This window comes from Falco naumanni, chromosome Z, assembly GCF_017639655.2.
Source record: "Falco naumanni isolate bFalNau1 chromosome Z, bFalNau1.pat, whole genome shotgun sequence".
NCBI classification, from domain to species: Eukaryota; Metazoa; Chordata; class Aves; order Falconiformes; family Falconidae; genus Falco; species Falco naumanni.
The window spans coordinates 62,180,780-62,192,806 of NC_054080.1; the positions used below are offsets into that span (position 1 = coordinate 62,180,780).

The window sequence follows — 12,027 nt, forward strand, 5'->3', positions numbered from 1 at the left end:
AAAGTTGATCTTTCCTTAAATAGGGAACAGATTGCAAGAACAATACGTTGAAGAAAGGTAACGTATTTGTTGTAACATTTTATTTTTGGACATAAATGAGACTGCAACATTATGTGTCAGACTTAAAAAACCAAGCTCCTGTGTACCCAGTTAGAATAAACATTTATTTTTTGATGAGAAAATTTCTACCTATATGTGAAAAAGCCAATACAATAGTCTTTAAAAGGATTTCAAGTGGCCTTGATTTCTACTCAAATTTTTGAATAAACTTTGAATTCATCACAGTGATGTCCTTAACAAAACCCATTAATTCTATACCAGAAGCGTAATCATGGAGCCATTAGACAGAAAATGTGGAGAACACACACCTACACCCCCCCCTTTTTTGGCTAGAAGCTGAAGCAAGATGGTTTTTGAGCTGTGCTTAAATCACATCTCCACAGCTGCTCTTCCCATGGCCCCAAGAGACAAGGATTCCACTCTTGCTGGCCAGTACCTCTATTTTTTTTTTTTTCCTGTTTATCTATCACAGCTGAATTATGTCCTTCCAACATTCCCTCCTTCCCCTCAAGACCCAAGTTTCTTCATTACCCTTCAGACATTTCTGAGGGCCTCAATAATTTCAAAGTAGCAAGGACTTTTAAGGACTTTTGTTCCGTGAAGAGGGGGGAAGCAGAGGGAATCTGAAGCCACATGTGTGGCACAGATTTCAATCTTTATTTGGGGACCAACAGTTTATTCTTGTCCTGCATGAACTGCAAACAACAAATTACTGAGCACAACGGTTTGTTATAATTTAACAACTAACTGGATTTCTTTTTGCTGCTATCAGAGCTTATTTAATAAAGATAAGCTAAGTATGTATTTCAGCACTGTGCAGACAAAACATAGTCACAACCTTTAGCTACTGCTCTAGAATAAACTAGCCGTAATTTGGAGTGTGTCATGGACTTAAGTAAGAGGAAAAAAAGACAAAGAAGCTACCTCAAACTCTGGCAGAAAAGCAGACAATTAGGCTTCATGCAGTGAGGTGTAAATAGCTTTTGACAGGAAGTAATTTGACAAACCAGTACATGGGAGTTTGTAAACAAAATCCTTTCCTCTGATAGCTATTTTAAAGTTATATATGTATTTAACATGCATCAGGGACTTGCCTAACTGTCCATCAGTTACTCAGAACATATATGCAATCTTCATGTAGAAGCAAAAAACTTAGTGGAAGAATGCAGTAATTTTATAGCTGTTGCATTGGATTTGAGGGGACACGATGCTGCAAACTACCTCACTAAAATCAACAAAGATCACTCCCTTACAGACAAAACTTGAATTACAACTCTTAGGAAGAGCATCATATCCTGTTATCAGGAAAATCAATTTGAAAGCACTACTTCCAACAGCAAACAAGCTTTTAAAATAACAAAACTGGTAAAGTCATATACCTGGATACTAAATACTGTGAGTTTATCTAGAAGTCTAACAACTCAGACAAGCCTGGAAACAGAGGATGAAAATCTAAACCCTAAATGACTGGAGAAACAGCTAGTGCTACTATGAGTTTAAGGTGTGGTGTTCCAGAACAGCAAGACAGGTTAGAAGCAGAGTCCTATACGTGACCTTCATCATCATGGCATTCATCCACCCATCTGTAAGCCAATACCTGGGAGACTGTCAAAGAAACACCAGTGCCAGTTAATTCTCTGTCCATATGTGCAGTACTTCCTTATTAGACAAATCCCGCTGTTCTTCAGGATCCTGCTGGCTGTTGTATGCTTTAGTCCTAGGGTATCTCTATGTTGCTGGGATTACTGTCTATGTTTCTGACCTGGTAAAGTAAACCTGACTGGTGGTCAGGCATTAGGTAAGGAATTAACTCCAGCATCACACAATGAGTAGGCAATCAACATACCGAAACAATACCTGATGACAACACAAGGGTAGCTCATTTTGCAAGCAGCTATTGTTGAGAAAACTATATTGAGACTAATTAAGTTGTAATTGCTTTGTAAGTAGCTTCAAGAAGTCCTGTGTCTTTGCCACAGAGGGAAGAAGTTTTAAATCTTTTAATAAGCATATGTTACAGTCACTGTATATTAGTAATGTGTTTTTAATAGCTGTCTACTTACAAAATAAAAAGTTTCAGACGCAAGGTCTTTGTGTTAGTACTGAGGGAATAACAGATTAATGATAACTGTTACCCCAAATTCCTGATGGATCAAAGACAAATCCAGCTTGAAGTCTTGATGTCGTCACTTTAAAAATAATCACAGTACACAGTACACCAGCACCACAATAATACAATATAACAATGGGTCATACATTCCTCTATGTCAGTTTACTTGGTGGTGAACACACAACTGCAAAGTGAACAATACAAAAGAAATCATCCAACAGTTGCAGGTCTGATTTTCATACCACAACAAATGGTGCCACTCAGCAGAACACACAGCTGGGCAGCAGAATAATTTTGAATACTTGTTCAGGTGAGGAGCTCAAGCTATTTCAACACCTGGACTAATTATGCTTCACACCAGTAAATGACCTTTCCCAGTAAGAGCAAGGAAGGTCTGCACACCCCTTAAACTTGTTTGCCAGGATCTTTGCATGTTCTGACCACTACTTAAAATACTGGCAGTGCTGTTTTAATGGGATTTAATTTAAATGTCAGTTGTATCTGCATGTATCTTACCATTTACACTTTCCTGTCCTGTCCCCAAACTACTGGAAGACGCTTTGTTAACAGTTTTACTTTACCCCAAAGCAAGACTAAATAAAAAGTTTTAGCAAAAACAATTCTACCATTCTCCATGTGACAACAGTCAGAATAATTGAAATAACTGTATTATTTTCCTTTCTGTAAATATATTTTCTTTTTAAAAAGTTATATTCAGAAAGCAGCTTTAGTCTTTAGCTTTCAGCATTCCCATACTTCACCATGGAAACACACTAAGGCTTTATTCCTTTACAAACCTAGTCCTCCTTTCCCCAAAGTCCAGTCAACACAGGCTGCAGCTAAAGCAGAACAGCACAGAAGCTGTGTATGACAGATTCTTCTTCGCTTCAAATGCATTGTAGTAAACTAGCACTCATTATCACCTACCTCAGACAAAACTCACAAGATTAAAGCTAAAAATCCAGGGAAACTAACTCCAGATTTGATGCACACACATGAATGCCTCCAGCGCAATTCAAAGCCTAACACAACTAAAATATATGGTGCAAACAGCTTTGTTCATTACTGCACTTCAGTGTAGTATCTAAAGTACATCTATCAAATGAAATTATTTATGTAAGCAGTAAGTCTTAATGTAGTGAGAACAAAACATTAGCAGTCAGCATTCTAAGTGTCTGCCTAGAAAGGTCTAGGTCAGACCTAAAAAATCCTAGGAAAAGGATTACAAAGTGGAAGTGAGATCTCCTTGGCCCTAAATTCTGCTTTAGGGAACCACATCATGTAATCCTATTCCTAAATTTATTGAAACCAACAGGAAAGGTCATGTTCTTCCCTGTCACACTTAGTGGACAATTTCAGGAAGTCTCCTGTTCTGTTATTTATGTCCAGCATGTATTTCTCTTCCCATTCTGTGACCCCCCCCTCTCCCCTGATTTAGATGACAATACAGGCTTTCCAATCTTCCTGCTGCTAAAGGCAAGGAAGTAACAGTCTTTCAGTCTTACACAAAAAGCTCTCACATTCTGTCCTACCAGCTTTTCTCCCCATGTGATCCCCTCTGAACATGTATGACCTAAAGGCATGCAGTATTCCAGAAATCTAACCAGGATACCATTCAGTGGCACTAAATCTTCCCAAATTCAACTGAAAATTACTTCCTTTATACATCTTCCGAGATCTGACTTTCAAAGAAACACTAGACTGGTCCTTGCAAATATCATGCGATCCAGAAAATGCAATCAGTTCCTTCCCTAAATTCCTGATAACAGATGAGTCCACAGATTACAGTAGACATTTCTGTTACTGGTTGTCCAGTACAGAATGCTGCATGTTGCTATGTAATTTCATACTTTTTAATTCTAGTGCTCAAGATCAGTCACTTCAACACAGCTTCTCAGTGCCATTTTACACTAGATGTCTTCTAAATTTACATCAGCTACGGTAATTTTATGCCAATGCCACTTATGAGAAGATTAAAAAGGTCTGGCCACAAAACCAAAACCCAAGCGGACTCTACTGATAACCTCTGCTCCTACTGTATAGTATTTCTCACTTTAGCACAGCCCGGTCTTCTCCTCTTTAAACAATTTCCTAGTTATCCTGCAGTCCTTGTCATCTTAGTGGCACCCCATGAAAAATTTATTAAAATACAGGCAAGTAAGATTTACAGCATTGCTCTTAACAGCTAAATCTTGTTCCTAGAGCAGACACAATTAAACAGCACCACATGTGACTATTAATCATAAGGGGTTAGTAATCACCCACAGGAACAAGCTCCTGTGACTACTGAGGTGGGGACACCTGAATGCTCTGACTTGCTGAGATTATAATCATTCACTTCACAGGCTGGGTGGTGCAGATGACCTGCTTACACAGCAGCAGGCAGTCAGCTGGAAAAGTCCATTAATGACCAAGGCACCAGATGTTGTCCAAGCAGATGCTGCAACACTTCCCACAATTCTGAATGTACCCACAGTTCATGCAAAAACTAAAATGATCTTTCAGCAGATTTAGTGGCTTCAAACCTTGTTACTAAAGACAAAGGATGTCCCAATAACTCACTGAAGACAGTTACTAATAATGACCAAGCTTTGAACCCAAAGAAATGACCTGGTATAAACTGTTCTCAATTTTCACAAGAAAAAGATTTTTACATAGTGAAACATGGTATGACTCTCTTGAAATCTTCTGTGATTTTTACACATAGGCATAAGGCATAGTGGGAGATTTCAGCTGCAAGCCAAAATCTGACTTTCCACCAACACAAATTATCTCTGCAGGTAGGTACACGTTCTGCATAGAGGAAAAGGGCGTTACATGTATTAGTAATTAATGTATATAACAGAGATATTATATATCTGCTGTACACATTGTCTTTTTCCTACCACCTTTTTAACCCTCAGGTCTCGGACCTTACAACTCTCTGTGTGCTCCCAAGCGCTGGATTACCTACTGCTCCAGTAACTCTTCACTATAGCCCACAAGCCCTCCTGGTCACTGTCACTTACTAACAAACCTGCCCCTTCTTTGACAGGTGCTACTCATGCTTTATTTGTGCCCTGCACAACATACTTCATCAGTGTGGTGCTGTCTCACTAGCCTCTCCCTCCCATCCTACCACATCAATCTGAGAATGGCTGAGATGGTAAGGCGAATGATGAAAAAACTTTTAAGTATTCAACGTTTGTCCAATTCAGCTTGCATCTGTAAAGATTAACAACAGACTCCTGTGTAGGAACAATCCTCTATTATCTCCACAGCAAACAACAAAAACCAGGGAGGGGGTGAGAAATCTACACAAGACCTCTGTATGACTTCGTCATATGGGGCAATTATCACCCTGAACTTGGGCTACTCATCCTCCTCAAATACAGTTCACATAAGTAGAGAACGGCTGGTGCCTTCAGTTCAGAGTCTGCATCAAGGAGAAAGACAGCACTACTAGGAAGAACATGGGTATAAAATGCACCTCAAAGAATTATTATGTTCAAGAAGCTTATTTCTAAAATATAGCAATACTGCTCCCATCCAGTGTTTTGGCTAACTCCAGTCCAGACTGTTACGGTCACCTAGTAGCAACCCAAGCTCTTCATGTTTGAAGTAATGGCATACCATTTCTGAAGGTGCAGCCAGACCTCTGTATGACTGCTCTGCAGATATCAAAGATGAAAACATTCTTGAGCAATGCCACAGATATTGGCAAGAGTGCTAATGCAGTGCACTTTTGACTAGAAAGCTCCACCTTGAGATTCATAACACGCCTTCACACAGCTTGCTTCAGTTTACACAAAGAATGCATAGTACAATTCTTTGCCCTCAGAGATGTGAGGTCTTGGGGGTGGGGGTGGGAACAGGTGGTTCAAATTAAACTCATCTCAGATATGAGATACAAGCAAAGGTAACCAAGTATGTATTTTGCCTGTTCTCCCAACAAGCAATGAATTCACACAGAAAGGAACTGGTTGGTTGTAGATCAAAGAGTGTCCTCCCTCACAACTTTTTTGTTTCAACAATTCTTTCAACAAAAAGCACTGAATTCCCAAGCAATGCCAACAATCTTATTAGGTCTATACAAGAAGTGTCCAGAATAACACTGAAGATTATCATTATCAAGATTATTAACAGAAATTGATTCTGGGTGAATTTTGAAATGTCTGACAACCTTGACACCCTTCAGCTTGAACAGCTTATACTAAAGGGATAAGGACCTGCAGTAACAACCCTAATGGTACAAACATGAAGCCAAGAACCTATTCCACTTAAATAAGAGCTTCTAACAGAACAATTTTCAGTAAGGGTTAACAGCAGGCTGAGATGGCTGTAGGGAGTACAGCAGTGGGATGCAGTACCCTGAGAGAAACAGATCTGGCAGAAAAGCAGGGAGAGCATGAAACCAGAAGCTAACATGGTTTTAAAAAGGCATGAGTAATCGGGGTCATGCACAATCTGTCCATCTTTCCATCTGAATTACTCAGACTACAGCAGGTTACGTCCCTCATCTTCCCATTTCACAGCATCAGGAAGGTGCCCAACCAAGAAACTCTGGGCACCTTCCTTTCCAAAACCAAAGCAAAGTCACATCAGAGTATACCCAGACTTTGAAGATGGCCTCAGAAATATCCCTCCCAGTCTCTCACCTTGAAGCAAATGTTACTGTTTTAAAACAGTGTCAGAAAATAGGCCATGGCAGGGTAATCTGATGCCAGCTTGACACATCAAGCCCAAGTACAGGTAACTTTCCAACACATAAAAAACAGCAAAATGTAATCTTGCAGCATACAGACAGAAACAATTGAAGTTCATAATTTCTGGCCTAAAATGCTGTTAAGTATACATCACTATGTCCAAGCATATTAATTAAGTCCCAAACCTGTGTTTCCAATCATATTCCAAAAGGAACCACAAGACAAGACTTCTACTTGAGCCATGATGCAGCTGGCTGACAGATGAACATGTCACACTTCAAAAAGCATATCTTCCTACTGCAGTACTGCAAAGGACCTGTAAAACACTGCTACTCCTCACACTAGAACCAGAAGCAAATTCTGTGTTTTCAACAGGTTCTCAAGGAACAGGGAAGGTAAAAGAAGGGACTAGAGCACAGTGAGGTGGAACTCTCGGAAGCTGTATCTTCACTAGTGACTTCAATTTTTTTTGAAGGCTTATGTTTAAAAGTATCTTAGCTTTTTCTAAAAGGGAAAGCAAGGTAATGAAGGCAGACACCACAGAAACAAAGAAAGGTGTAAAGAGAACAGTTCTCAATCACGTATACAGATGCTGAGAAGATGAAACAGGACTGAAGAAGCTAGGAAAGCTGACAGCCTGTGTTTGCTGCAACCACTTTCTCCTACAGTCGGAAGAACTGCTACACAGAACTGACTGAGAGAAGAATTACCCATCAAAAGGTTTTCAGGATCTCTCCAATGTCCTTCACATTCTGCACAATCTTACTAGGCCATATTTGCCAAAAATGCATGTTACTATCACGCCTCAGCCAAGGATAGCCTAATGAATAACAAATTTCAATGAATGCAAGAACTGATACTTTGCTACATATTTAGCTTGCTCCATCCCTCCTCTAGGGCTGGAAACTATTTTGCTTCCCTCTCCCTCTTCTACTTTTATTGTTTCCTCCTCCAAGAGCAAATACTAGTAAGAAAGATGCAAAGGTGTTAAAGAGGGTCATCTCCAGTCCCTCAGAGACTTAAAGCTTTTAGTGCATGCTCCTGGCAGAAGTTCTGGGCTGCAACATAAACAGTTGTAATTTTGATAATTTTTCTAGTAGAATCTCACCATTCACAGCTACTTTCCAGGCACTGTCAAAAAAGACCCTAAAATCATCTAGTTGGACAGGAGATATACCAGGTTTTCTCAGCGGAGTCAAGCAGCCCTCTGACTTGGAATAAAGAGGAATAAATGCAGCACTACTGTAGAACAGATGCTGTTCTCTAGTCACAGCTCTCTACTGCACTTCACAACAAACCAGGCCTCCAGTACAGGCTGCCACAGAGAGCTGGGAGGTGAGTTGATTGTGCAGATGACAGTGCAGGTAAGACCTGGTGGGTCTGACAACGCAAGAATGCAGCTTCATTAAAAATCCACAATGTCTCTTAAGGCCAAAGTTACCAAGGACTTACGTACATTAAACATGTGATGTGCTGAAATCCTACTGTATATGTAGATGAAAATTCTAAACTTCTCAAAATGTGTCTTTGTTGTGCTTTTACCCATATAATTTGCATCTTTTTTTATTTGTGTTAATTAGGATGACATTCACAGTGATTCAAAGTACAAATTTAAAAAAATAATTAAAAATCTGCCTACAAAGTCAATTCCACGTAGTATCTAATTGATCACTAGACAAAGCAGAAAACCTGTCAAGAGTGACTGAGCACACTTTAACTTCAAATTGCCCCTTCAGGGGACTAATCTAGGCATACTAGCCAGCTGCACTAGGAGCCAATAGTTGTTCAAATATTACTATAATTAACTATACATAGAGGCAAGGTAATAACAGAACCAACCATACACATGCAAATTTTTGTCACATATATGAGATTTTTGCTGAAGAGCTCAGTGCACATACCTTGGGAGAACATACCAGCATTATGAGACTCAACTGCATCCTGGGTAACTGGAGAAGTTGCCAAATTTCCACAATAGGTTTTTGAATACACAATACATTCTGCTGAGTTTAAGGAAAATAACAGCTTACACTCAACCTGTCTTAATTCTGGCAGAATCAGTTTTCTACCTTCAGAGCAACTTGTCAACAGCTGTGACATCAGCAATTTTATTCCCCTTCCACGGTTTGAGAAATCAATTCAAAAAGAAGCAATTTGCCAAAAGCATGAGTCCACTGCCAGGCAGAAACTCTGTAGCATTTACTGAATTATTTTGTCTAAAAGCCTCTTTCTATGGTGACTGAAGATCCTCTGTTCCAAATGGCAATTTCTGCATTTGGGGGACACAGAGAGGAATCCCAAACATTCCAACATTTCATTTTTCAGTTTTAAAATAGTCTGCACCATGTTGTCCTTTGTTTGTATGTTTTAAACACTCTGCTGCCTTGAACTACTCACAAATCCTCATGTCTCAATTCCTGGTTACAATAGCCTGCTGCTCAGAGAGGAAAAAACACCTTCATATTTTTTCTAATAATGTTCCTTCCACAACAAAACTGGAGATGCCCTACTAAACTCATCATCCTCTTCCAAAATTCAACTGAAACACTGCATTGTCTCTTTTAGAACCCATCTGAGAGCAGTTCTTCAAAGCATTCAGTGTCATTTCCTACACAATGACTGGTGTGGGGCTTTCAATTTGCTGTGTAGTTACAGTCAATGCCCCAAAAATATAAAGAGACAATAAAATTTTGAGGAAATATGTTATGATATGTTAAAAATGTTCCTTTTTAAAATGAAGACAATCATTATCAATAGAAGATTTATTTATGGACTTTCATTCAATCTTTAAGTGCTTCATAAGCAACTCAAAATGATCATCAATTTATTGCCACATAAAGTGAAGCACAGAAATTTCCAGCAACATGCCTAACACCATAAATCCTAGGGAGGAAAAGCACTAGGAATCACGTGTAATACCCTACTTACCAATTCCATTACCTTCACCATGCGTGCAAGCTATTTTATACCTTTTTTACACAACTAGGCCCAGAAAGGGTGGTGGGGTGGCGGTCGGGGGAAGAAATTGCATCAGAATGTCAGAACACAAGATAGAGAAATAAAAATAGCTACATAGTCCATTTTTTGTACTTGTGGATTGCTTCTCACCATACGATAGAATTTATGGAACTCAACATAATAGAAATTTGGATGGAAAGGTACAGAAGTTTTTGCTATTGAAAATAGTGGAAAGAAAAGTAGTGGAACAGGGAATTTGTCTGTTTTGCGTATTTAATAACAGCAATAGTAGCATAGGTGTAAAATCACCTGCATGAGCTGAAAGTGGTGAATGGGGCCGAGGCAGAGCTGAAGACTGGCCATTGCCCATCAGACTCTTCCTGTTGCTTGTTCTACAGCTGTGGGCAAGAAGAGAGGAAAAAATACATTAGCCTTAGAAATACAGCATATACCGTATATGAACATTTGATATTCTGCTGCTTAGCTCCTTTACTTCCCTGTCTCCTATTAAAAATCAGAGCTATTGTTGGGTTTGTAGGCATGTCCAGGAAGTCTACAATCATGCTGGATAATGGCAAAGACAGCAGCCTCCAAAGAAAATGCACCATGGATACTTTTCAGGCTTGCACATTTGCTGTTCTGTGCAAAGACCAGGATTCCCCTGTAGAGTAATTCATTAAACGTTCTTCCCTGACTACAACTTGTTGCTCTGCCATACACTTTTTATGATATAAAAAAATACAAAAGTACAATGTGAAAAACAGTTTCAAGCTTAGAATCACCATTCAATGATTAAACCTGTCTCTGCTGCATGAACTGTAGTTCCAAATCACATGCCACAAACAGCAATAATTTATCAATCTAAGAATGATACAATAATTATAAATCTAATTACTGAGATAAATTTCACATCTGTGCCTTTTGTCAATGGAACAGATGATGCCTAAGAAGATGAATGCATTTTTTCTTACTCATACATTTTTCATCTACAAAGCCACTAATTTCCCAAATTACAAGATCATTAGGCGAGATAAATAGTAAATTAACACATCTATTAAACTTGGGAAAGGAGATATTTTTCTGAAATACATATCATAGTTTTAAAATATTTATTGGCAGAAGTGTTTTTCTTTTTTCCTCTTTCTACCATAATGAATATTCTCACAAACACAAATCCCCAACACTGCAAACATTCATGCACAAGAAAAATAGTATCTTGAAGTCAAAGAGACTGCAACTGTGTATAAACTTAAGTGCATATGCTAACATTTATGGCACTGCAATCCGATTTTTTTTCTGTAAAGGTTTAGGAAAAACTCAAAACCACTAAAACGGGAAAAACTCACACATAAAACCATTTCATTAACACAGTAGGTTCCAACAGTAGCAGATTCAGATCATAGTTTTACATTTCTCCAAAGATGAGTTCTGTAACATTATGATCTCTATGTAACAGCCAGAAAGCAAGACTGATTAGTCTTGATATGGTGTGACATGAATAAAACACAAAATAAAGGATGGAGTTGAATAGCATGAAAGCCAAGTAAAATGAATTTAAAAGTATTCCAAAGTAATACTGGAAACAAGTAAAATAGAAAAACAAAGAAGAAATTTTGAGTATGAAAGCAGTACAGAAGATGCCTGGAATATGGAGGGGGAAAAAAACCCAACAAAACAAAGTGTCACACACTAAAACCAGTCTCCCCTCGAAAGATGTTTTATGAAGTAGCAAGACTGCCATTCTGTTTAATGGGTTAATGAAAAGTTCTTTTGCATGAATTGCACACTGAATTGCTGTATCACTTAAATATTACAATCAATTAAACAATGCATTCACTTTTGAGTGTATACTTATCATTACTGCAGACCTATGTAAGAAAAGAAAGCACAAAATGACTGCAAGATTCACATTCAGAGCACTGGAAAAGTCAAACTATTTAAGACATACATTGTAATTTCTAAGCTGAAAAATGAGGGAGAACTTTTAAAACGTGAAATTATACACACATGTTTTCAGGAACCTGGCTAGATTAAGCACAGCTTTATGTTTTCAGGAACCTGGCTAGATTAAGCACAGCTTTCTACAAGCATTTTTGACATATTCAGCACAATCTACTTCTTAAGTAATAGACCTTGAGCAAATATTCCATGTCTCATTAGACAACAATTTCAAAGTCATACTGTTCCCCGCCCCCCATACTCCCCATCTCTAAA

At 38.6% G+C, this 12,027-nt stretch overlaps 1 protein-coding gene across 4 annotated transcripts in view; it reads right to left on the reverse strand.

Annotated features, from left to right (window-relative positions):
* MAST4 (microtubule associated serine/threonine kinase family member 4) overlaps positions 1–12,027 on the reverse strand; it is a 272,663-nt gene that overhangs the window by 61,374 nt on the left and 199,262 nt on the right. For all 4 annotated transcript variants that reach the window (XM_040580146.1, XM_040580144.1, XM_040580145.1 and 1 more), the window contains one exon: positions 10,123–10,211. In XM_040580146.1, the coding sequence (XP_040436080.1) occupies positions 10,123–10,211 (89 nt within the window). The remainder of the gene's footprint in view (positions 1–10,122; positions 10,212–12,027) is intronic.